General features: G+C 38.3%; 1 protein-coding gene across 10 annotated transcripts in view; it reads right to left on the minus strand.

Moving 5' to 3' along the window:
* The window catches only part of CCDC171 (coiled-coil domain containing 171), a 396,084-nt gene that overhangs the window by 286,983 nt on the left and 82,007 nt on the right, over positions 1–27,094 (minus strand). For 9 of the 10 annotated variants that reach the window (XR_008661460.1, XR_008661461.1, XM_055302495.1 and 6 more), the window contains 2 exons: positions 19,390–19,528; positions 544–646 (listed from right to left, as the gene is read on the minus strand). Coding sequence is in view for 8 of the 10 variants with exons in the window: in XM_055302495.1 (XP_055158470.1) it covers positions 544–646; positions 19,390–19,528 (242 nt within the window). In the remaining 2 variants the exon portion in view is untranslated. The remainder of the gene's footprint in view (positions 1–543; positions 647–19,389; positions 19,529–27,094) is intronic. The other variant, XM_055302499.1, reaches the window with a different exon arrangement.

The following is a 27,094-nucleotide window of genomic DNA, read 5'->3' on the forward strand; positions in this document are numbered from 1 at the left end:
TAATATACAATTTTTATAGTCCTTTATCTTATTAACCGTGCTAATACTAAAACCAAAACATTTTAACTAAGCACTCTTCTCTGGAGAGTGTATGTATGGTAGCAGGAAGTGAAGAAGAAAACCAGCTTAGCATATGCACTGTGTTACAGGCTGTGTCCTACATAACCTTTTGAATGCATGACCTTTAAGTTGTTGAAGGTTGCCTCAGAATTTGGCTCAGTTTGATGGAAACATCTGTTCCCCTTGCAGGTATACTGTAAGGACTTTTTTCTCAGTTGGATTCAGAACACAGCAAGTGAGCCCTTGTCTGTCCAATCACACAGACCCCAACACTTGTAAATCAAGTTCTGGGAGGACAACCACATTCCGTCACCCTTTCTCAGGCAGCTAGGCCAACTAACTGCTGTGAGAACTGCTCTTATCATGTCATCAAATCGAAACATGTTGAGATGAGGGACTGTAAGAGGCATCTGCAGAATTCCCAAAATGTAGTGACTTTGGAACATTGACAGATGTATCTGTCATTTTATACCTTCAACTAACCTGATGTCCACTGGCCCGACACAGTAAAGCTGTCCAAGATCGATTCCAATTCTTTCACGTTATTTTCACATGTCTCTACTAGAAAGGCCTGGTGCTTCTTAGCCTTTTAATTAAGAAAACAATTACACATAATAAGGTCACGTATTATAAGAGCTGCAGATTTGTGTGAATATATAGCACTGTTAAGTATAAACAAGCTAATAATTACTCCATTCAAATCCATTATTAATAAACCTGTCTTAATCATACCTTGTGCTTGGTTTAATATAACTCTGTATAAGATCTTGATAACAATTTCCTGAGGCCTTAGTGCCTGGCACTATTTTATACATAATAATTCTTTTTATCTTCACAGCAATCCAAGAGGGAAGGGTTAACTATTAAGTCAATTTTACAGATAAGAAAACTGAGACAAAGAGAAATTAGGAAACACTTTAAAAGATTAAGGTTGCAGTCATGTGGCAAATTGCCAGATGGTGTTCAAAAGTGAATACAGTATGACCGTGTAGAAGGAACTACTCAAGAGTTAATGGTAGTATAGGCTAGGGTCTTGGCTGTGAAAAGGAAAAAGAGGGTGAGGGGCAAATACTTAGAAGATGGAATGGCCAGGCCCTGGTGATGCTGCATTCAGTTAGACTACATTGACCAGATTAAATTGGATTAGAACAAATAAAATGGAAAAATATGGGAGGCAGCTGGACATGATGATACAAAGCTCAGAAGAGAAGTCAGGAATAGGTTTGGGAATCACCTACAGATACTACCTGAAGCTTGCCTGGAGAGCCTTCGACAAGAAGAAAAAAGGCCTACGACAAGTCCTTAAGGAACGCCAGAGCTTAATATTTAGAAAAGAAAAAAAAACAACAAAACAGATTGAAAAAAAGAGGAAGAAAAAATAGAAAAGGATAGTATCAATGAAAACTGAGAGCATTTGAAGGACAGAGTTGTCAGTTACGTCCAATGTCACAGAATATTCAAGCAAAATAGAGACTAAGAAGCATTCAAGGGGCCTAGAGATCATGATCCTGATGAAATCTGTTATATCTCAGACTGGAATAGGCTGAAGAAGTAGTAAGCTTGAATTTTTTTTTTTTTTTGTCCTAATTGAGTGAGAGATAAGTCAGCAGAAACAGGAAGTTTAGACACCCTTTTCCTGGTAAGAAGGGAAGAAGAAATAAAGGGAAGTAGTTGGAAAGAAGAGTGAGGCTGAAGAAGAGTTTTGTTTTGTTTTTTTCAGTTCATGAGAAATTAAAGTGTATTTAAAAGCTGATGAAGTGGAAGCACTAGTGAAAGAGTGCTTATAGATCCAGAAGAAGTGGGAGAATAGATAATACAAAACAAAATTTTATTTTTTTCCAAAATTTTATTCTTATAGTATATAAAACATATAATGTTTTCTTTAGATGTCCGTTCTATTATCACATTTTTCAGAAAAGCTATCCACTTCACCTCCCCAACAATATTTATTATCTCTATTACATTCTTTGCAGCAATTATCACAATTATGATTCTACATTTATTAGTGTCCATCTCATATAATTTAAGCTCTGGGAGTGGAGATATGGTGGGGTTTTTGTCCTTATCTGTGTATTCCTATGCACCTAGACAATACTGATTATCAAAAGCAGTAATTTAAAAAGTTTTTATATAAAATATATAGTACATATGTATGATTTTTAATTCAAATAGAATCATAGTAAATAAAATCCTTTAAAAATAAATAAATAAATAACTGGGATGCCTGGGTGGCTCGGCATTTGAGCACCTCCTGCCTTCAGCCCAGGATTGATCCAGATCCCAGAATCAAGACTCACATCGAGCTCCCTGCGAGGAGCCTGCCTCTCCCTCTGCCTATGTCTCTGCATCTCTCTGTCTCTCATGAATCAATAAATAAAATCTTAAATATATGTATATATGATCATAGTATACATGTGCTATATAACTTACTTTTCCATTCTTATTATGTCTTTGGCATCTTTCCACATCACTTTTTTTTAGATTCATAGTACTCTATTGTGAAGATGTACCACTAATTCATTTAATCAGCCTGCTACTGTTGAAATTTACAGTATTTTTTTGCCATCAGTAATAATAGTACAATAAACATCCTTGTATGTGTACTTGTATATCTTTCCATAAACATGCAAGCATACCTACTCAATAAAATGCTAGAAACAGATTTGATAGGTAAAAGGGTATGTAAACCTATTTTTAGACAATCATTACCAAACTGGTTTCCAGAGTCCTACCACTTTATACTACAACATACACTATAAGTGCCTATTTCTCAATATCTTCCCAATGGTAACCATTATCAACATATTCTAATGTGCATTTCTTTAATTTTAACTAAGATTGGGATCCCTGGGTGGCTCAGCAGTTTGGTGCCTGCCTTTGGCCCAGGGCATAGTCCTGGAGTCCCAGGATTGAGTCCCGCATCGGGCTGCCTGCATGGAGCCTGCTTCTCCCTCTGCCTGTGTCTCTATCTGTGTCTCCCATGAATAAATAAATAAATAAATAAATTTTAAAAATGTTTTAACTAAAATTAAGGATATTTTCATAGGTTGACTAGCCACCTATACCTCTTTTCCTGTGAACACCTTTTCACAACACATGCCCATTTTTACACTACATTGTCTGTATTGACCTTAGTGATTTTTTTTTAATTTCTTTTTTTTTTTCATTTTTTATTTATTTACGATAGTCATACAGAGAGAGAGAGAGGCAGAGACACAGGCAGAGGGAGAAGCAGGCTCCATGCACCGGGAGCCCGACGTGGGATTCGACCCCGGGTCTCCAGGATCGCGCCCTGGGCCAAAGGCAGGCGCCAAACCGCTGCGCCACCCAGGGATCCCGACCTTAGTGATTTACAACAGTCTTTTCTAAATTATGGAAACAATCCCTTTGTCATCCATGTTGCAAATCATTATTGCCAATTTGTCACTCACCTTCTAACTATATTTATAAAAACAAAATTGTATTTTCTAAGTGATCAAATTTATCAATCATTTGCTTTGAGGACACCTAGGTGGCTCAGTCGGCTAAGAGTCTGCCTTTGGCTCAAGTCACAATCCCAGGGTCCTGGGATTGAGCCCCGCATTGGGCTCCCTCCTTAGTGGGGAGCCTACCTTTCCCTCTCCCTCTGCTGCTCCCCCTGGTTGTGCTTGCCCTCTTTCTCTCTGTCAAATAAATAAAATCTTTAAAAAATAAAATAATTTGCTTCGGAACTTCTAGATTTTGTCTTGTTTTGTTTTTTGGGTTTTTTTTTAAGATTTATTTATTTATTTATTTATTTATTTATTTATTTATTCATGAGAGAGAGGCAGAGCCACAGGCAGAGGGAGAAGCAGGCTCCCCACAGGGAGCCTGATGTGGGACTCGATCCCCGATCCCAGGATCATGACCTGAGCTGAAGGCAGGTGCCCAACCGCTGAGCCACCCAGGTCCCGGGACTTCGAGATTTTGTGTCAGACATTCTTTACTCCCAGATTATAAAACACTTAATTCTCTTTTTCTTCCAGTGTTTTTTTTTTTTACCTTTTTTTATAGTTCTTTGATCAATCTAGAATCTAATATAAGCAATATGGCAAGGATTTGGTTATATTATCTCCTCTTATGTATATCCAGTTATGTGAAAACTTATTTAGCATACTATTATGCTGGGATTTGTTGTAAGAAATACAGATCTGGTCTTCATCCATGATTCCTGGCACATAGCTCCTAAAACCCTTGTAATTTCCTTTCTAAGGGCCATAAGTCCATCTTTTATGATAATATTTAGTTTTGTTCCCAGCTCTTGAAATAACTTCAGAGTCCTAAAGGTGAAATGGATGTCCTTTGTTAATCACAGCAATCTCCTTTCAACCACACCTCACTTCATGTTAATAGGCAAGAGGGCACATGTCTGTGGGCATGCACACAGTGTGACAGACTGTCAGGGATGATGGTGATATTACATTTAAGCTGGCTTCCTAGGAATCACCTCTGGGTCAGAGCACCTTAAGGTTCAGTCAGTAAGGTTGTGTTTAAGTCCCTTGTGGCAGTGAGGCTTCCACTCTGTTGATGTGTTTGCATGTGGCTTAGGGCCTGCTTTCAGGTTGGCCTCACATCCTGGTTTCACTACTCCTGAATGGATGGATGCACATGGCCTCCCAACCCCTAACTCCACTATGACCACATAATGGCTCCTCTTAGCTGTCTCTCTCATTCTCTTTTTTAAACTTCAGGCTGCTGGGTTATTTTATTGTATCATAGAGGCACAGGTTCCTCTTAATTGCTCTTTACCAAGATCTATCTTCTTTTCCACCATGCCCTGGAATGTGAAGTTCTCCACTCTCTAGTCCAAGTAAGGGCAATCTCCTCAAGCAGAGCTGCAGTGTCTTAAAGCCAGCATGCCTTTCCTCCTGGGCAGAACCCTTCTGCCACTGCATTGGATCTGGGGGACAGAGACCCACTCTTTCCATGGCAACAATTCTGCTCTATAAGTAGCCATTGGAGGGTTGCAATTCCTGGTCCCCTGGAATTTTCTTGGCCTGCCAAGACTTAAAAAGAACTTCTGTATCACAAGTGAGGATGCACAAAGTGATCTGGTCCTCTCATCCATGCTTGCCTGCAATAGAATTGCTACAACACAGGGCTCTGAGGAGTGAGATGCTCCAGCAGTTTGCCTCTCTCAAGAAGAGAACAAAGCCCCAGCCTAAGAACCAAGGAGAGAGGAAGTGACCATCTTCTTGGCTACAGCTGCCCCCAGTACAGCTTCTATAACAGGGAGCAGGATGGAAAGGGGATTATAAAACTGACCATCAGTCAAATGTCATAGATTCTCACTGTGTTCCACACAAACACACACAAATGCCCCTGTTACTTCCTTATATATACTATCTTTAATGCTCCTCAAAAGTCCTGCATAGTCAAGATTATTAGCAAACAGATTCAGAAGGGTAATATCACTAAAAAAGGTCACACAACTATTATGAGATAGGGCACGGATTGAAACCCAGATCAATCTGTCTCCAAAATACATGTCAATTGAGGCTAAGTCTTCATCAATATCAAGGGATAAAAATTTTAAGAAATATAAATGTAAAAAGCCAGGCAAATTACACACTTCAAGTGAACTTAATACAAAAGGTTCAATTAAACTCTTAGCCAAGATAATTCTTCTCTTCTCAAGTATAGGGCTCAATCCTGACTAAAAGATAAGCTAAAATTTCAACACCGTTACAGTTGAAAACCAAATTTAATGTCAAATTAGCCAGGAAACAATGACTAATGTAAAATTTTTCAAAGAATAAAGTTTGACCAATAACAAGGCTTCAAGAGAATTAACTACACCTAAAAGTTGCTATTATATTCATAATTGGTAGTATCATAATTTTCTAAAGTCAAATAATAATAATAATAATTTTCTACAAAGATATCTGGCTAATAGTCTTTTAATATAAATTTGACTTAGATTTAATAACTAGGTTTATGAACCAACTACTGACAAGAAAAAGTGTCACTATTTTACACCTGACAATTTTTCTTCCCAATAAATCGTTTTGGTTTTATAAATGAAGGTTTCATTCTTCATTCATACAGCAAAAGTGTTTGGGCTTTTCTGAAATGTGGATTGCACTTACATTTAAATTTTATTCCTAAAGCTGTTAGTTCTCTTAAAGCTTTTTTTTTTAATATTTTATTTATTTATTCATGAGAGAGACAGAGAGAGAGGCAGAGACACAGGAAGAGGGAGAAGCAGGCTCCATGCTGGGAGCCTGATTAGGATTCGATCCCAGGTCTCCAGGATCAGGCCCTGGGCTGAAGGCAACGCTAAATGCTGAGCCACCCGGACTGCCCACTTAATAGCTTTTTGATGTGTAAAAAAAATTCTAGAATAAAAGCAGAATTTATCTGCTAAGAAAACAAACTGTTGGGTTGGAAAGAAAGTGCCAAGCAAAAATAAAATACTAAATTTCTCATTTTTGATTAACATGTTTTATTTTCTGAAATATAGAGTAGATTTAGATTAAATGTTACATTGTTGATTTAAGAAATTCTATAATTCTAGGGACACTTGGGTGGCTCAGTGGTTGAGCATCTGCCTTTGGTTCATGGTGATTTCAGAGTCCCAGGATCGAGTCCCACATTGGTTCCCCACAGGGAGCCTGTTTCTCCCTCTGCCTGAGTTTCTGCCTCTCTATATCTCTCATGAATAAATAAATAAGATCTTTAAAAAAATGATATTCTATAATTCTAAACATCCACAGACATTTAAAAAGCAAAACTATAGGATAAGGGACCCCTGGGTGACTCGGTTAAGCAATCAACTTTTGATTTTGGCTGAGGTCATGATCTCAAGGTCTTAGTGTCAAGCCCCGCATTGGGCTGCCAGCTCAGTGGGGAATCTGCTAGAGATTCTCTCTCTCTCCCTCTTCCACTGCCCTTTCCCTGATCATGCTTGCTCTCTCATTCACTCGCCCTCTCTCTGTAGAATAAAATAAATAAATAAATCTTTCCCAAAAAACTGCAGAATAAAACGACTCACTTCTTTTTACCCTGGACATAATCCACATAAAGAGTTTGTTACTCTAGCAATAAAAGTCTCTTAATGCTGTGATGAGTAACCAGATGTTTAGGTGAACATTTACTGATTATTCATCACAAACCAAGGACTATTTTAGATGTTGTAATGAATCTATAACCAGCGTAGACAGGGGACTAAAAGTACAAAAATATTCAAAGAAAGTTCAGAAAAATGTGTGACAGATCTTAATGTATTATTAAGGAGAAGTCAAGGTTGTTTATAAAATGCCTTTAACTGGAAGGCACAATGAGATGACAAAGACCTATATTATATTTCCACCCTGGTATACTATATCACACACTGCTAAAATGAATGAATTTCTGGCTTAGTGTAACATGTCATTCTTTCTGTTTCTTTCATATCTTATCTTTCTTTGAGCCTACAAAGACACATCCCTCAGTTTTTTACTAACTGTGTATAAATTTCACAAATGGTTATGCATTTAAATAAAAATTTCTAATGCCAGCTCTTGAAGAGACATATAAAAAGTATATGCAAATACTCCTATCTAGAAATTGTCAAATGGGCACTGCTGATCTGTAATGGAAAAAGTTGACTCAAACCATAAATAACAGTAAAAGTAGTTAAGGGACACTGTTAATAAAGTTTAAAATAGTAGAAAAAATAAGTAAAAAAGAAAAGATCATTTATTTAATCATTAAGTTTTTTTTATCATTAAGTTTTTTAAATGAAATTTGCACTTTAAACATAGGTTGAATTTTTGTAGCAGTGATACATAATCCTTATAATTTCTGAACATTTTTTAACTCAAGTAAGCTTTAAACTTTTTGACTCAAATATGTTTTAAGCCATTATGAAGGAATTCTGAGTAAAAACAGGAGAGCATCAGAGCATATAAACAACATCACATACTTTGTCTCACCTTTTCATCCTATCCTCCACCTAAAAACCCATTACATACCCGGTGCATTTGTAGAATACAAGGAGTTTGCTCCACTGAACTGAATTTGATCTGATCAGCATACATGGTCATCACTATCTGCAACTTTCCATCAGTCATATTAATGATAATTAGTATCTCTTACTCTTAAAAGTTTACTATTTCTTTCCCTCCTTGCTTTGCTTGCCCATGCTCCTTCCATGGATGTGAGTATTCTGTTGAGTATTCAATTGCTTATATCATAACATGAAATGCCATTCTCCCTTATGTTGCTTTATAATTAGTTTATTTTTCTATAGATTCTACTCTCCACTCTGAATATATGCCTTGACAGACAAACATCTCTCTCTTTCACTCTCTCTTTCTCACACACACCATTTTATTTTTTCCCAGGTCAAAGGTGAGATTTGAATATTCAAAACTTAATAATTTATAGAAGAATAAATTTCCAAAAAAATGGAAAAAAATAAATTTCAAAAAGCTTTATAACCACATTATAAATTTAGAAAGCCAGCCATATAATGAACATTTAAACACACAGATACACACATACACATTCAGTGAGTACTATCTAATAATAGTATTAATATTTAAGGGCCACTAGGAAAGAAAGAAAGTGATTTTCATATTAGCAAAAACAATGTTCATATACAAACACTACTATTCTGAAGGAATCAACTATTTTTTAGTAAAAAATCAATATAGAATATTTATTAGCCAATTAGTTTCGGGTACCTTCTGCAAAATCAGAGACATGTCACCCTAAAGCAAACCTAACAGATCATTTGAAGCAAAAATATTATCAAGAAACATTAACTTTACCACAAAGCATAGTAATCAGAGCACTTTCCAAAATCCTATCTAATGCTGGCAATCATTGTATTATATAATCAGTTAAACCCCCAAAGTACAGGGAAAAAACGTACACTTGACCATTTTCAATCACAAGTTCTTTAGAGAATAAAATATTCTTTGAACAAAACCTCATGAGAACTAGAATTCCCTTTTCAATATATGGTCTCTCCTAGAGCTGTAACTAAATATTACTGAGTGGCAGAGAAACAAATCTCAAGAAATGATGGACTTAAAAAATTTCATTGTAGAAAGCACAAAGCAAATCCTAATAATACCAATTTTAAAATGATAGCTCCCCTGCTTCGGGAGAAGCAAATATAAAAATTCACAGTAATGACTAAAAGACCCAACTGGATATGTTGAGCCTCTGATGGACTTTAATAAGCATAATCACTAAGCAACTTAAATTAGAAAGTCAGTTTTATTTAGTAGTTGATTAAATCATTATTAAACTCATAGATTGTGAAATTAATAGTTCAATTTTAATCAAAACTTTTTAAAGTCAAATTCGATAGTGTATAACACAGAACACAAAACTAATTTTGTTAAATCTTTAGATGTCCTATATTTAAATTCTATTAATTCTATGGCATTAAATATAATAACAATATGCCATTCATTTACTAATCATATTTCTCAAACCCATACAATGAATAGAAGAAATTTCATTAATATAAAAGTAAAGTTAAAGTTGTCTGAGTTTATATTTCTTAAATACCAACAAAGGATTCAACATACTCCAAAATTATGTTGTATATTTGTATTATATCTCCTGAAACAAGAGAGCTATCACTTTCCAAGTGGTTTATTAACACTTCATGTATTCTTACCTAGACAATCTCTGAGACCCCCTCCAACTCTAAAAGCTTAGTTACACACTTATACTAAGTTATACAACTATTATTTTTAAATCAAAACTTCCTGAAGTCTTTGCATTATTAATAACACCTTAATCTCACTAGTAAACCTAGAGAGGAAAGTGGCTTTAATTTTTTCTTGCAATGCAACAGAGAAAATAAAGACTAAGACTTGAATAATGACCATGAACATGACCTAGTCTGGAAAACAAGCTGTTACCTCAAAGGGAGAGAAAAATTACCTGTAAGTAATTTATACTTCCCATTTATATTCTAAAAAATACTGAAACTATTATGCTCAAAAAAATATAAGTGTGAGAAAGACACACAGGTACATGGGATCCTGAGATGTCATTAAAACAAAACTTGATTTCCAAAAGCAAAGGTAAAAGCCTCCTCTTAAGGTCATTTTTTCTTTAGTCAAACCTATTATGAATTCAAATCAAAGATAATAATAGCTAGCTTTGAGGATACAAAACTAGAAAAAATGCTATTTTTTATGTTTTAAAACTTTTAATTTGACAGATACCTCTTTTGAGAAAAATTTTCTAAAACTTTGCCCTCTCCCCATTCCAAGAGCCACTAATCTACTGGGGGAAAAAAAAGCAATCAAAGAATATGTACAAGAAAAATATATTTAGAAAAAGTGCTAGATGAATTTTTTATAAAAAAGAAAAACACTGTACTTAATACATAAAGTAACAGTATTTTCATTAAAATTTTTTCATTAAATAATTCTTAAATTTTATATTATGGTCAGGTAAAGTGCTAGAGAACAACAGCTCCAATCAGAAAACAGAACAAGTTAGAAATCTCATTATAGGGAAGGGGGGGGAAGCAAAAGAAACAGGAAGATGGAAGAAAATAAGACAAAGCTATAGGTTTAAGAAAGATGAAAAATAGAAAGGAAAAGTATAGTTAGATTGAAGCATATACAGTATAGATCACTTAGGTGCAACCTGAATCATTAGCTCTTCAGCAAGGAACTATTATTCACTGATCTGTGACAATGTCTAGTAATCCATCAAGCTTTGCAGAAATAATTAGTCTGCACTCTTCCTCACTATGATCACAACAGTGCTTCATAGGATGAGGCCCAAACAAGTGAACAAAGATTGCCCATAAGCTGCAACTTGCCTTATTTCAGACCATGTGCCAAGTTGTAAAAATTGAAAAAGAAAAACCTGTTAGCACCAAGTGAAATTTTTTCATCACCAAGTACCAGTACCCTCCACGGTGAATTAAGCCTGTCTTCTTTCATTTGTATCTAGTCACTGGAATGTAGAAAGCTAAATTAGGATAATTCATACAACTGACACTGATGACTGTCTCTCCCGGTGAATTCTTAGTTGTAACTCTGGCTAACTTTTCAAACTACTGAATACAGTCTATAAGCAAGAAGACCAAATCCGTGACTCAGCTCAATGGCTTTGACATGTGTTTCCCCACCACTGATTCATCTCCTGAGCCAGGAGTCAAGAAGTAGGATAGCCTAGGAAATTGAGGGTTAGCACACAAGAGTGAACAGGCAATAGAGGTATGCTACACAGAGAGCCCTAAGCTTCCTAAAAATTTCACATTCAAAGAACTCAAACTACAAATTTAACCCAACAGCGAAGAATAGTATCAGTCCCTGAATCAGAACACAATGAATATCTTGGGTTAAATGAAGATCACATATAACATTAGATCATTTGGGGGTTGGGGCAAGCTGGCGGAGGAGTGGGGTCCTCAACCCACCCGGCCCCAACTTACCTAGATAACTTTCAAATCATCTTGAAAACCTACAAATTCGACTGAGATTTAAGGAGAGGACAGCTGGAACGCTACAGAGAGAAGACTCTGTGCTTCTAACAAGGTAGGAAGGTAGAAAAAATAAAGAATCAAGTACGGGAGGGGCCCCGCAGGAGCCGGGCTAAGGCCGGGGAGCAAGAGCCTCTGGGACAGAAGAGCCCAGCCCCGGAGAAGCAGGAACTTTAAAAATCCACACCAGATTGTTCCCGGACTGAAAGGCACTCAGCAGGGAACCCGGGCAGAACCACAGGAGGGGCAGTGGAGCGTCCAGCCTCCCGGGTTCACTGACAGAGGACGTGCACCCGCACCCCGCGGGCCCAGCGCGGTAAAGGGCTGGAGCGCCCGGCGCAGCGTCAGAGAACAGCCAGTCGGTCAGGCGGGGACTCCGGGCGGAGGGGGCTGCGCCCTGCTGCCTTCGGGAACCGCGGCCCTGGGAGCGCGATTCCAGCAGCGCAGGCCCCAGAGCCCAGGGCGCGGGGGACACAGCCCAGAATCCTGGGCTCCCCCCGGGACAGGGAGGCGGGGAGGGCCCAGGACAGCGAGGATGCTGTCGCGCTGGGCGCCCCCAATCTGTGCAGGTCAGCGTCCCCCACCCCGGGAGTATCCAGGCCAGTGCAGACTGGGAGACTGTGGTAGTTACTGCGGGGAGCTGACTCCAGAGCTGGAGAGCTGGCTGCCGCCAGTGGGGTTGTTCCTCCTAGTGTCACCCTGTGCCTGGGAAGGGGCGGGGCCGCCAGGGAACAGGGGCCTCACAGGAAAAACAGCTCCCACTGGGCCTTGCACCTGGCAGGGGGCGGGGCAGCTCCCCCACGTGCACACACCTGAGAATCAGCACAGCAGGCCCCGCCCCCAGAAGACCAGCTGTAAGGACAGGGGAAGAGTAAGTTCTTGACCAGCAGTGCTGGAAAGCTCCAGGGGAAGTTGAGGGATTTAGAGTACATAAAACCAGAGGATACCCCTCCTTTTTATTTTCTTTTTTTTTTCCTTTCTTTTTCTAGTACAACTCGTTTTTAGCCACTCTGCACTGAGCAAAATGACTAGAAAGAACTCACCACAAAAGAATCAGAAACAGTACTCTCTGCCACAGAGTTACAGAATTTGGGTTACAATTTGATGTCAGAAAGCCAATTCAGAAGCACAATTATAAAGCTACTGGTGGCTCTGGAAAAAAGCATAAAGGATTCAAGAGACTTCATGACTGCAGAATTTAGATCTAATCAGGCTGAAATCAAAAATCAATTAAATGAGATGCAATCTAAACTGGAGGTCCTAACAACGAGAGTTAATGAGGTAGAAGAGAGAGTGAGTGACATAGAAGACAAGTTGATGGCAAGGAAGGAAGGTGAGGAAAAAAAGAGAAAAGCAATTAAAATACCATGAGGAAAGGTTAAGGGAAATAAATGACAGCCTCAGAAGGAAAAATCTACATTTATTGGGGTTCCAGAGGGCGCCGAGAGGGACAGAGGACCAGAAAGCATATTTGAACAAATCATAGCTGAGAACTTCCCTAAATTTGGGGAGGGAAACAGGCATTCAGATCCAGGAGATAGAGAGGTCCCACACACACAAAATAAAAAATAAAAAAAAAAACATTTAACACCTCGACATTTAATAGTGAAACTTACAAATCCCAAAGATAAGGAGAAAATCCTTAAAGCAGCAAGAGACAAGAGATCCCTAACTTATATGGGGAGAAATATTAGATTAATAGCAGACCTCTCCACAGACACCTGGCAGGCCAGAAAGGGCTGGCAGGATATATTCAGGGTCCTAAATGAGAAGAGCATGCAGCCAAGAATACTTTATCCAGCAAGGCTCTCATTCAGAATAGAAGGAGAGATAAAGAGCTTCCAAGATAGGCAGAAACTGAAAGAATATGTGACCCCCAAACCAGCTCTAAAGAAATATTAAGAGGGACTCTGTAAAAGAAAGAAGTCCAAAGAAACAAACCACAAAAACAGGGACTGAACAGGTATTATGATGACACTAAATTCATATCTTTCAATAGTAACTCTGAACATGAATGGGCTTAATGAGCCCATCAAAAGATGCAGGGTTTTAGACTGGATAAAAAAAGCAAGACCCATCTATTTGCTTTCTACAAGAGACTCATTTTAGACCTAAGGACACCTACATCCTGAAAATGAAAGGTTGGAGAACCATTTACCATTCAAATGGTCCTCAAAGGAAAGCAGGGGTAGCAATACTTATATCAGATAAATTAAAGTTTATCCCAAAGACTGCAGTAAGACATGAAGAGGGACACTATATCACACTTAAAGGATCTATCCAACAAGAGGACCTAACAATCATGAATATTTATGCCCCTAATGTGGGAGCTGCCAAGCATATCAACCAATTAATAAACAAACTGGGGGATCCCTGGGTGGCTCAGCAGTTTAGCACCTGCCTTTGGCCCAGGGCGCAATCCTGGAGTCCCGGAATCGAGTCCCGCGTCGGGCTCCTGGCATGGAGCCTGCTTCTCCCTCTGCCTGTATCTCTGCCTCTCTCTCTCTCTCTATGTCTATCATGAATAAATAAATAAATAAATCCTTTAAAAAAATTAATGAACAAAGTAAAGACATACTTAGACAATAATACACTAATACTGGGAGATTCCAACATGGCACTTTCTGCACCTGACAGATTATCTAAGCACAACATCTCCAAAGAAACAAGAGCTTTAAATGATACACTGGACCAGATGGATTTCACAGATATTTACAGAACTTTACATCTGAATGCAAATGAATACACATTCTTCTCAAGTGTACATGGAACTTTCTCCAGAATAGACCACATACTGGGTCACAAATCAGGTCTCAACCGATACCAAAAGACTGGGATTGTCCCCTGCTATTTTCAGACCATAATGCTTTGAAACCTGAACTCAATCACAAGAAGAAATTTGGAAGAAACTCAAACACATGAAGGTTAAAGGCATCCTGCTAAAAGATGAAAGGGTCAACCAGGAAGTTAGAGAAGAATTAAAAAGATTCATGGAAACTAATGAGAATGAGGATACAACCATTCAAAATCTTTGGGATACAGCAAAAGCAGTCCTGAGATGGAAATACATCACAATACAAGCATCCCTCAAAAAATTGGAAAAACTCAAATACACAAGCTAACCTTGCACCTAAAGGAACTGGAGAAAGAACAGCAAATAAAATCTACACCAAGCAGAAGAGAGTTAATAAAGATTCAAGCAGAACTCAATGAAATAGAAACCAGAAGAACTGTAGAACAGATCAACAAAACCAGGACTTGGTTCTTTGAAAGAATTAATAAGATAGATAAACCATTAGCCAGCCTTATTAAAAAGAAAAAAGACTCAAATTAATAAAAAAAGGAGATACCACAAGCAATACCAAGGAAATACAAATAATTTAAAAAACATATTATGAGCAGCTACATGCCAATAAATTAGGCAATCTAGAAGAAATGGACGCATTTCTGGAAAAACACAAACTACCAAAACTGGAACAGAAAGAAAGAGAAAACCTGAACAGGCCAATAACCAGGGAGGAAATTGAAGCAGTCATCAAAAACCTCCCAAGACACAAAAGTCCAGGAACAGATGGCTTCCTAGGGGAATTCTATCAAACGTCTAAAGAAGAAACAATACCTATTCTACTAAAGTTGTTCCAAAAGACAGAAAGAGATGGAATACTTCCAAACTCATTCTACAAGGCCAGCATCACCTTAATTCCAAAACCAGACAAAGACCCCACCAAAAAGAAGAATTACAGACCAATATCCCTGATGAACACAGATACAAAAATTCTCAACAAGATACTTACCAATAGGATCCAACAATACATTAAGAAGAAAGATTATTCACCATGAACAAGTGGGATTTATCCCCGTCATGCAAGGCTGGTTCAACATTCGTAAAGGAATCAACGTAATAGATCATAACAAGAGAAAAAACAAGAACCATATGATCCTCTCGTTAGATGCAGAGAAAGCATTTGACAAAATACAGCATCCATTCCTGATCAAAACTCTTCAGAGTACAGGGACAAAGGGAACATTCCTCAGGATCTTAAAAGCCATCTATGAAAAACCCACAGCAAATATCATTCTCAATGGGGAAACACTGGGAGCCTTTTCCCTAGGATCAGGAACATGACAGGAATGTCCACTCTCACCACTGCTATTCAACATAGTACTGGAAGTCCTAGCCTCAGCAATCAGGCAACAAAAAGAAATAAAAGGCATTCAAATTGGCAAAGAAGAAGTCAAACTCTCCCTCTTTGCAGATGACATGATACTGTACATAGAAAACCCAAAAGACTCCACCCCAAGATTGCTAGAACTCATACAGCAATTCGGCAGTGCGGCAGGATACAAAATCAATGCCTAGAAATCAGTGGCATTTCAATAACTAACAATGAAACTGAAGAAAGAAAAATTACGGAGGCAATCCCATTTATAATTGCATCCAAAAGCATAAGATACCTAGGAATAAACCTAACCAAAGAGGTAAAGGATCTATACCCTAAAAACTACAGAACACTTCGAAAGAAATTGAGGAAGACTCAAAGAGATGGAAAAATATTCCATGCTTGTGGATTGGAAGAATTAATATTGTGAAAATGTCAATGCTACCCAGGGCAATTTACGCATTTAATGCAATCCCTATCAAAATAGCACGGACTTTCTTCAGAGAGTTGAAACAAATCATTTTAAGATTCGTGTGGAATCAGAAAGACCCTGAATAGCCAGGGGAATATTGAAAAAGACAACCAGAGCTGGGGGCATCACAATGCCAGATTTCAGGTTGTACTACAAAGCTGTGATCATCAAGGCAGTGTGGTACTGGCACAAAAACAGACACATAGACCAATGGAACAGAATAGAGAATCCAGAAATGGGCCCTCAACTCTATGGTCAACTAATATTCGACAAAGCAGCAAAGACTATCCACTGGAAAAAGGACAGCCTCTTCAATAAATGGTGCTGGAAAAATTGGACAGCCACGTGCAGAAGAATGAAACTAGACCATTCTCTTACACCAGACACAAAGATAAACTCAAAATGGATAAAAGATCTAAATGTGAGACAAGAATCCATCAAAATCCTAGAGGAGAACACAGGCAACACCCTTTTTGAACTTGGCCACAGCAACTTCTTGCAGATACATCTATGAAGGCAAGGGAAACAAAAGCAAAAATGAACTACTGGGACTTAATCAAGATAAAAAGCTTCTGCACAGCAAAAGAAACTGTAAACAAAATTAAAAGACAACCTACAAAGTGGGAGAAGACATTTGCAAATGACATATCAGATAAAGGGCTAGTATCCAAGATCTATAAAGAACTTATTAAACTCAACAGAAAAGAAACAAACCATCCAATCATGAAATGGGCAAAAGACATGAACAGAAATTTCACCAAGGAAGACAGACATGGCCAACAAGTACATGAGAAAATGCTCCACATTACTTGCCATCAGAAAAATACAAATTAAAACCTCAATGAGATACCCCCTCACACCAGTGAGAATGGGGAAAATTAACAAGGCAGGAAACCACAAATGTTGGAGAGGATGTGGAGAAAGGGGAACCCTCTTGCACTGTTGGTGGGAATGTGAGCTGGTCCAGCCAATCTGGAAAACTGTGTGGAGGTTCCTCAAAGAGTTAAAAATAGAGCTACCCTACAACCCAGCAATTGCCCTGCTGGGGATTTACCCCAAAGATACAGATGCAGTGAAACGGCAGGACACCTGCCCCCCAATGTTTATAGCAGCAATGTCCACAATAGCCAAACTATGGAAGGAGCCTCAGTGTCCATCGAAAGATGAATGGATAAAGAAGATGTGGTCTATGTATACAATGGAATATTACTCAGCCATTAGAAACGACAAATACCCACCATTTGCTTTCACGTGGATGGAACTGGAGGGTATTATGCTGAGTGAAGCAAGTCAATCGGAGAAGGACAAACATTATATGGTCTCATTCATTTGGGGAATATAAAAAATAGTGAAAGGGAATAAAGGGGAAAGGAGAGAAAATGACTGGGAAATATCAGTGAGGGTGACGGAACATGAGAGACACCTAAGTCTGGGAAATGAACAAGGGGTGGTGGAAAGGGAGGTGGGTGGGGGGTTGGGGTGACTGGGTGATGGGCACTGAGGGAGGCACTTGACTGGGTCTTATGCTATATGTTGACAAATTGAACTCCAATAAAAAAATAAATAAAGTATGCATATACATAAAAAAAATATTGATCATTTGAAAGTGATAGAGTTTAAATTTTATCCCATCACTACCTTTCTATCTGGGCAGCGCTAATTTGGCCACCACTTCTTAATATAACCCAGAGTCTCCATATCTTTTGACAAGGAGAAAAATATTTATTTTCTTCAATAACTGATATCACTAAGAATTGAAAGTGAATTAGCTAAGTCTGCAGAAGGTATTCATGTGGGGAACAAGAAAAAAACACAGGGTGTTACTCTAGATTTTATGCCCTCCCTTTTGGGGTTCCCAGCAAACTACTGAACAGCAGTGTGCTACATCAACCAAATACATGCATCCAACAAATGTTTAAGGAGGCAAGCACTATAGTGGAATCTTCATATGTAAAATGAATTATGTTAACTCCAATGCATTCACAATCTCTTAGCAGAGATAATACATATCAGATTTGGTGAGTATTATGCTAAACTGTGGTGAAGATGGTAAAATAAGTACGAAAGAAACACAAAGCTGGGGGTGCCTGGATGGCTCAGGCAGTTAAGCATCTGCCTTTGGCTCAGGTCATGATCTCAAGATCCTGCGATTGAGCCCCACATCAGGCTCCCTGCTCAGCGGGGAATCTCCTTCTCCCTCTCCCTCTGCCCCTTCTCCCAACTTGTGTGGTCTCTCTCCTCTCAAACCAATATTTTTTAAAATTTAAAAAAAGGAAACACAAAGTTGGGAAAAGGCAAAATTCTGACTATAAGGATGGGACAGTGGGGAAAGAGGGAATCATGGAGGGCTGCACAGATTGCAAGATGTCAGAGCAGGGCATTACAGGATACACAGGGGTTTATTAATGGAACAAAAGAAAAGATGCAGTTCAGTTAGTGTGAGTCAAAAAAAACGAACAGCTTGAACAAAAGCAAGAAGATATGAAAATATACAATGTGTTTAGGAAGGCAAGAATAATACACTAAGGGCTGAAGCAAGATAGAGGGCAGTGGACACAGAAGAAGCTCAAAGAGTTAACACGGAGCCATAAAGAAAGGGGCTTTAGATTATATGGCAAGAAGCTGAACTTCATTCTGAAAACAACAAGGAGACATTGATGGTTTTTTAATAAAGTGAGGATGACAAGATCAGATCAATAACTCAGGAAGACAAATGTGGTGATGGTGTGAAAGATGGATTATTGGGGAATAGAAACAAAATGATCAGGTACAAAATGACTACAAAAGGGAATCTTTGAAATCATTAGATCTATTGATTATAAACCCTGATCCCCCTCTCACCTAAGTAACAATGCACCAGAGGGGTAGGGGAAGGAGGGGGGAGGGGGGGAAGGGGGAAGGGGGAAGGGAGGAAGGGCGGAAGGAAGAAGGAAGGAAGGAAGGAAGGAAGGAAGGAAGGAAGGAAGGAAGGAAGGCCCCTGAATAAATTCTAAAATAATCTATAATTCTGTTTTCCCAATTTTTCCCTATTAGTTTTCCCAATTTTTCTAGAGAGAGGTTTTATCACATATATCTTTGTTGTAATCAGCATCTCTGATTTTGAAATTTTATATCAATGGCACTAAAATTACTTTCATGCTATTATCTCATGGCATGTAGTGGGGGGGGAACCTGTTAAACATCGAATTTGACCCAATAAAGTAATTGCCATAGGGTTTTTTTATCCTTACCATTACAAGTTCTTCCTGTAATTCACTGCAACTTTTTTCATTATACTGGAGTCTCTTTGAAAGGTCTATAATTACTTTCTTCTGTTCCTCGATCTCTTCATTTAGTTTCTTGTTTTTAGAGAAATACTCTCTTTCTAATCTGAAAAGTTAAAGCATCAGAGTAGATTTTTCAAATATGGTTTTATCAAGTCCTATTATACAGCTTTAACATAACTGGCAGGTGTATTATCTATCATGTTTTTGTGGCTTTTAAATGCCACCTCTCATTTTTTCAAACAAAAAGAACTGCATATTCTTTAATGAAAGACTCTGCTCCTTTCATTAGCAGATATTTTACTATGCCCAAGGTTATAAACAAAATCGATTTGGTAGTGTTGATTTGGTCTCACCATTATTTCTGGTGAGCTGTGGTGGGTGGACCCACCCACCACAGTTCAATTAACTCAGAAATTGCCTCAAGACAGAAAACAGTTCTATCAAACAATTTTCAAATTAAAGTATAATATTAGAAATGGAACAAATGTTTTATTCCTCAATGTCCACGCAAGTGGAACTAATGTGATAGAAAATGGAAAATCCAAAAGAATCATCAAAAATCATTCATGTTCACTGTGAAAACACATAAAATTCTTTTTTTTCAAGTTTTTATTTAATTTCCAATTAATTAACATACAGTGTAATATTAGTTTCAGGTATAGAATTTAGCAATTCATCACTTAAATACAACCCCCAGTGCTCATCACAAGGGCTCTCCTTAATTCCCATCACCCATTTAGCCTATGCCTTCCCTCCCTCCAGTAACCCTCAGTTTGCTCTCTAAATGTTAAGAGTCTTTTATGATTTGCCTCCCTTTTTCCCCCATGTTCATCTTTTTGTTTCTTAAATTCCACATATGAGTGAAATCATATGGTTTTTGTCTTTCTCTGACTTATTTGGTCTAGCATAATAATCTCTAGTTCCATCCACATCATTGCAAATGTCAAGATTTCATTCTTTTTGATAGCTGAGTAATATTCCAGTGTGTGTGTGTGTGTGTGTGTGTGTGTGTGTGTGTGTGTACCCCACCTCTTCTTCATCTATTTATCAGTCAATGGTCATTTGGACTCTTTCTGTAATTTGGCTATTGTTGGTTATGCTGCTATAAACATCAGGTTGCACTGTACACTTTCGAATTTGTATTTTTGTATCCTTGGGTAAATACCAATAGTGCAATTACTGGATGGTAAGACAGTCTATTTTTTACTTTCTAAAGAACTCCATACTGTTCTCCAGAGTGGCTCCAGAGTTTGTATTACCACCAACAGTCTAAGAGAGTTCCCCTTTCTCTGAATCCTCGCCAACATCTGTTGTTTCCTGTGCTATTCATTTTAGCGACTCTGATAGGTGTGAGACGATATCCCATTGGAATTTTGATTTGTATTTCCCTGGTGATGAGTGATGTTGAGCATCTTTTCATGTGCCTATTGGCCATCTGAATACATGTTGAATTCATGTCTACTGCCCATTTTTTAATTGGATTGTTTTTTGGGTGATGAATTTTATGTTCTTTATAGATTTTGGATACTAACCCTTTATCAGATATGTCATTTCAAGTATCTTCTCCCATTCCAAAAGTTGCCTTTTAGCTTTGTTGATTGTTTCCTTCACTATACAGAAGCTTTTTATCTCAACAAAATCCCAATAGTTTATTTTTGCTTTTGTTTCCCTTGCTTTAGGAGACATATCTAGTAAGAAGTTGCTATAGATTGGGGCACCTGTGTGGCGCAGTTGTTTGAGCATCTGACTCTTGGTTCCAGCTCAGGTCATGATCTCAGGGCATGGGAAAGCAAGCACCTCATTGGGCTCCATGCTCAGTGCAGAGTCCGCTTGAGATTCTCTCTCCCTCTCCCTTTGCCTCTCCCATTCATGCTCTCCTTCTCTCTCTCTCTAAAGTAAATAAATCTTTTTAAAAAACAGAAGTTGTTACATATTGCATATGTCTTCCTCTAGGATTTTGACGGTTTCCTGTCTCACATTTAAGTCTTTCATCCATTTTGAATTTATTTTTTTGCATGCTGTAAGAAAGTGGTCCAGTTTCATTCTTTTGCATGTAGCTGTCTAGTTTTCCCAACACCATTTGTTGAAGAGACTGTCTTTCTTCCATTGGATACTCTTTCCTGATTTGGTCAAGATTAGTTGACCATAGAGTTGTGGGTCCATTCCTGGGTTTTCTATTCTTTTCCACTGATCTGTGTATCTGTTTTTGTGCCAGTACCATACTGACTTGATCCCTACAGCTTTGTCATGTAACTTTCAAGTTCAGAATTGGGAAGCTTCCAGTTCTGCTTTTATTTTTCAAGATTTCTTTGGCTATTTAGGGTCTTTTTCTTTTGTGATTCCATACAAATTTTAGGATTGTTTGTTCTACCTCTGTGAAAGATGCTGGGGGTATTTTGATAGGGATTGCATTAAATGTATAGATTGATTTGGGTAGGATAGACATTTTAACAATATTAGTTCTTTCAATCCATTCCCCAGAATGTTTTTCCATTTCTCTGTGTCACCTTTGATTTCCGTCATACGTGTTTTATAGTTTTCAGAGTTTGTTAGGTTTATTCCTAAGTATCTTATGGCTTTTGGTGTAATTGTATACAGGATCCATTTTTCAATTTTTCTTTCTGCTGCTTCATTATTGGTGTATAGAAATGCAAAGGATTTCTGTACATTGATTTTGTATCCTAAGACTTCACTGAATTCATGTATCAGTTCTAGCAATTTTTTGGTGGAATTTTCTACATAGAGCATCATGTCATCTGCAAACAGTGAATGTTTTGCCTTTCTTCCTTGCCAATTTGGATGCCTTTTATTCCTTTTTGTTATCTGATGGTTGAAGCTAGGACTTCCAGTACTACATTAAATAACAGTGATGAGAATGTAAAACCCTATCTTGTTCCTGACCATACAGGAAAAGCTCTCAGTTATTCACCACTGAGGATAATATTAACTGTGGGTTTTTCATATATGGTCTTTATTATGTTGAGGTATATTCCCTCTATCCCTACTTTGTTGAGGGCTTCTATCAAGAATGATGTTGTCCTTTGTTAAATACTTTTTCTGCATCTATTGAGAGGATCATATAATTCTTATGCTTTCTTTTATTAATGTGGTGTATCGTGTTGATTGATTTGCAAATATTGAACCACCCTTACAACCCAGGAATAAATCCCACTTGATCGTGGTAAGTGTTTCGTTCATGTACTGTTAGATTCAATTTGCTAGTATTTTGTTGAGAATTTTTACATCCATGTTCATCAGGGATATTGGCCTGTAGTTCTCTTTTTTTAGTGGTGTCTCTAGTTTTGGAATCAAGGTAATGCTGACTTCATAGAATAAGTTTGGAAGTTTTTCTTTGGAGTTTTTGGAATAGTTTGAGAAGAATAGGTATTAAGCCTTCTTTGATATTTGGTAGAATTCCCCTGTGAAGCCATCTGGCCCTGGACTTTTGTTTGTTGAAAGATTTTTTATTACTGGTTCAATTTCTCTGCTGGTTATCATTCTGTTCAATTTTTCTATTTCCTCCAGTTTCAATCTTGGTAGTTTATATGTTTCTAGGAATTTAACCATTTCTTCCAAATTGTCCAATCTGTTGACATAATTTTTCATAATATTCTCTTATAACTGTATTTCTGTGGTGTTAGTTGTTCTTTCTCCTCTCATTTGTGATTTTATTTATTTGGGTCCTTTCTCTTTTCTTTTGGATAAGTCTGTCCAGGGGTTTATCAATTTTATTAATTTTTTCAAAGAACAAGATCCTGGTTTCATTGATATGTTCTACTGGGGTTTGTTTACTTCTGTATCATTTATTTCTGCCTTCATCCTTATTATTTCCCTTATTCTGCTGGCCTTAGGCTTCATTTGTTGTTCTTTTTCAAGCTCCTTTCAGTGTAAGGTTAGGTTGCTTACTTGAGATTCTTCCTACTTCCTGAGGTAGGCCTGTATTGCTATATTCTTCCCTCTTAAGACCACTTTTGCTGCATCCCACAGGCTTTGGACCATTGTGTTTTCATTTTGATTTGCTTCCATGTATTTTTATTTCTTCTTTAGTTTCCTGGTTGATTCATTCATTCTTTAGTAGGATATTCTTTAACCTCCGTATATTTGTGGTCTTTCCAGATTTTTTTCTTGTGGATTACCTAGTTTCATAGCACTGTGGTAGGTAAATATACATGGTATGATCTCAATCCCTTTGTACCTATTGAGGCATGATTTGTGGCCCAGTATGTGATCTATTCTGGAGAATGTTCCATGTGCACTTGAAAAGAATGTATACTCTGCTGCTTTAGGTTGATATGTTCTGAATATATCTGTTAAGTCCATCCGGTCCAGTATGTCATTCAAAGCCATTGTAACCTTGTTGATTTTCTATTTAGATGATCTGTCCATTGATGTGAGTAGGGTGTTTAGTATCCTACTATTACTGTATTATTATCAATGGGTTCCTTTATGTTTGTTACTGTTTTATATATTTGGGTGCTCCAAATATATATATAACATAAATATTTACAATTGTTAGATCTTCTTGTTGGATGGACCCCTTAATTATGATGTAATGCCCTTCTTCATCTTTTGTTACAGCCTTTGGTTTAAAGTCTAGTTTGTCCAGGGACACTCGGATGGCATAAGTGGTTGAATGTATGACTCATGGTTTCAGCTCAGGTCTTGGTTTCAGCTCAGGTCATGATCTCAGGGTCTTGGGATCAAGCACCACATCAGACTTTGAGGTCAGCATGGAGTCTGCTTGAGATTTTCTCTCCCTCTCCCTCTGCCCCTCCCACTCATGCTCTCATTCTAAAATAAATAAATTCTTTAAATGTTTAATTAAAGTAAATAAATAAAATCTAGTTTGTCTGATAGAAGTATGGCTACTCTGGCCTTCTTTTGATGAGCTTTTGCATGGTAAATATTTCTTGATCCTCTCACTTCCAATCTCCAGGTGTCTTTAGGTCTAAAATGAGTCTCTTGGGGCACCTGGCCGACTCAATTGGTAGAGCCTGCAACTCTTGATCTCAGAGCTATAAGCCCAAGTCCTATGTTAGTGTAAAAATTACCTAAAAATAAAATATTTTTAAAATTAAAAAAATAAAATATAACATGAGTCTCTTGTAAGCAACATATAGATGGGTCATAGGTTTTGTTCTGTTTTGGTTTTTTTTTTTTTTTTCATTTTTTTCATTCCATGTCTTTTGATTAGAGCACTTAGTCCACTTACATTCAGAGTAATTATTGATAGATATGAATTTAGTGCCATTTTATTACTTGTTTTGTCATAATTTCTGGAAATTTTCTCTGTTTCTTTCTAGTCTTTGTTGATTTTGGTCTTTCTTTCCCACTCAGAGTCCCCTTTAATATTTCTTTCAGGGCTGGTTCAGTAGTCATGAATTCTTTAGTTTTTGTTTGTCTGGGAAACTCTTTATCTTTCCTTCTATTCTGAATGATAGCCTTGCTGGAGAGAGTATTCTTGACTGCAGATTTTTCCCATTCAGCATGTTGATTATATCATGCCACCTTTTTCTGCCCTGCCAAGTTTCTGTGGAAAGATCTGCTGCTAACTTTATTGGTCTTCCCTTGTATGTTAGGGGCTTTTGTCTTGATGCTCTTAGGATTTTTTCTTTATCTTTATATTTTGCATATTTAACTACACTATGTATTGGTGTTGGCCTACTTTTGTTGATTTTGATGGGAGTTCTTGGTGCTTCCTGGATTTGGATATCAGTTTCTTTCCCCATATTAGGGTAGTTTTCAGCCACAATTCCCTTAAACAGACCTTCTCCCTTTTCTCTCTTTTTCTAGGACTTCTATGATATGAATATCACTACACTTCATGGAGTCACTGAATTCCCTAAGTCTACTTTCATGATCCGAGATTTTTCTTTCCCTCTTTTGTTCAGTTTCATTATTTTCCATAATTCTATCTTCTGTATCACTTATTCCTTCCTCTGTTTCTTCCATCCTTGAGGTCATTACATCCAGTTGGCTTTGAATCTTGGTTTTGCATTTGTTATTTCAGCCTGATTTGTCTTTAACTCCTCTTTTATCTCTGCAATAAGGGTCTCCATGAAGCCTTCTATGATTTTCTCAAGCCCAGCTACTATCCTTAGGATTGTTTCTTCAAATTCAGGATCAGGCATATTACTTATATCTGTTTCAATTAGATCCCTGGCCGTGACCTTATCTTGTTCCTTCTTTTGGGATGAATTCTTCTGCCTTGGCATTTTGTTTAGGTCACTGTCTTCTATGTGCTAGGAAAGCCTGTTATATTTCCTACTCCTGACAATAATGGCTTTATTAAGAAGAGGTCATATAACGTCAATGGCGTGACACTTCAGGAAGTGTCTCTGGTGTGTGTTCCATGCACTCTGCTGCTGTATTTTGGCTGGTCTATCCCACAGGTCAGTGGTATGCAGAGTTTCTCCTTACCTGTAGTGGGGAGTGTTTGGACCCTGGCCAGAGTATGGCTGAGTTTTAACTAGCCATATCTGGTCTGCTTGTTAAAAGACCTGATGCTACTTCCACTAGAACTGAAGCTTTGCAGAACTCTATGGTCAGTAGACATGGTGCATACAAGAGTTTGTGCTGGTCTTCTGGGGGAGAAGCCCAGTGAACTGTTTCTTTGGCACACTTGCTGAGAAAAGCAGTACCACAGGAGTGCAGGGGGGCAGGGCTTAGTGTAAGCAGATGAGGCAGCCAGTGTTGGTGCTGTGCTGTTTACTGAGTTAGTTTATGCTGAGGGGTCAAGGACGGAAATGGTGCCACCAGCATCTTTGTCCCTGGAGGGGAGAATTCCTGCTTGCTGCTGTCTGGGAAGCCCTTCCAGAAAACTGAACAATTTCCCCTCATGAGTTCCAGGTGTTCTTTAGATCACTGCCTTCACAATGTCTGCGTCTAGGTTGCTTGCCCACCCAGAGCATTGCAGTATATTATGGGCTCTATCACTGCCAGGCTAGTTGAGTTTTAAAATTCCAAACTTTAAGGACCTGGTGTAGAAGAAACTTGCACTGGTCTTCTGGGGGAGGGTCTTGCTGTAATGAGACTGATGCAGGTTTGATCCAGAAGAGCAGTCACACCAGAGCAGAGAACACACACTAAAAGAGCCAATGTCCAGGTTAGCTGCTCTCAGCAAGTGTGTCTCTGCACCTGTGCTGAGGGGCAGGGAGAGAAATGGCACCGCCAGCTCTTTCATCTCTGGAGAGGCAATGCCACCTCTTTCAGATGTGCTCCAAGAAGGCGGAACCATCTCTCCCCATGCATATCAGAAGATCCTCAGATCACACCACCTGCCCCCAAGTTACCTGCCTTTCTCCAAAGGAGCACTGCAGCGCCTTCGGGGCTCCACCCCAGCCACACTATGGACTGCTAAAACTCCAGTGGTTGAGCCCCACTGGTTGCCAAAACTCACAAAAATCAGCCCCTCTCATTTTCCCAATGAGGCAATGGCTTTGGGGAAATATTTTCCTTGTGCATTTCCCTTTGTGCTCTTCTCTATCTCACTTTTCTCCATGACCAGAGCTCCCTCCCCTCCACAGCATCTGCAATCCATTTCTCCCCCAAACCACATCTCCACACTTCCTCCCTTCCACGAAATGGCCTCTTCTCTCTCTCTAGTTGTGCAGTTTCTTCTGTCAGTCCTCAGATCGATTTCTTGGGTATTCAGAATGATTTGACATTT

Source organism: Nyctereutes procyonoides, unplaced genomic scaffold (assembly GCF_905146905.1).
Source record: "Nyctereutes procyonoides isolate TBG_1078 unplaced genomic scaffold, NYPRO_anot_genome, whole genome shotgun sequence".
Lineage (NCBI taxonomy): Eukaryota > Metazoa > Chordata > Mammalia > Carnivora > Canidae > Nyctereutes > Nyctereutes procyonoides.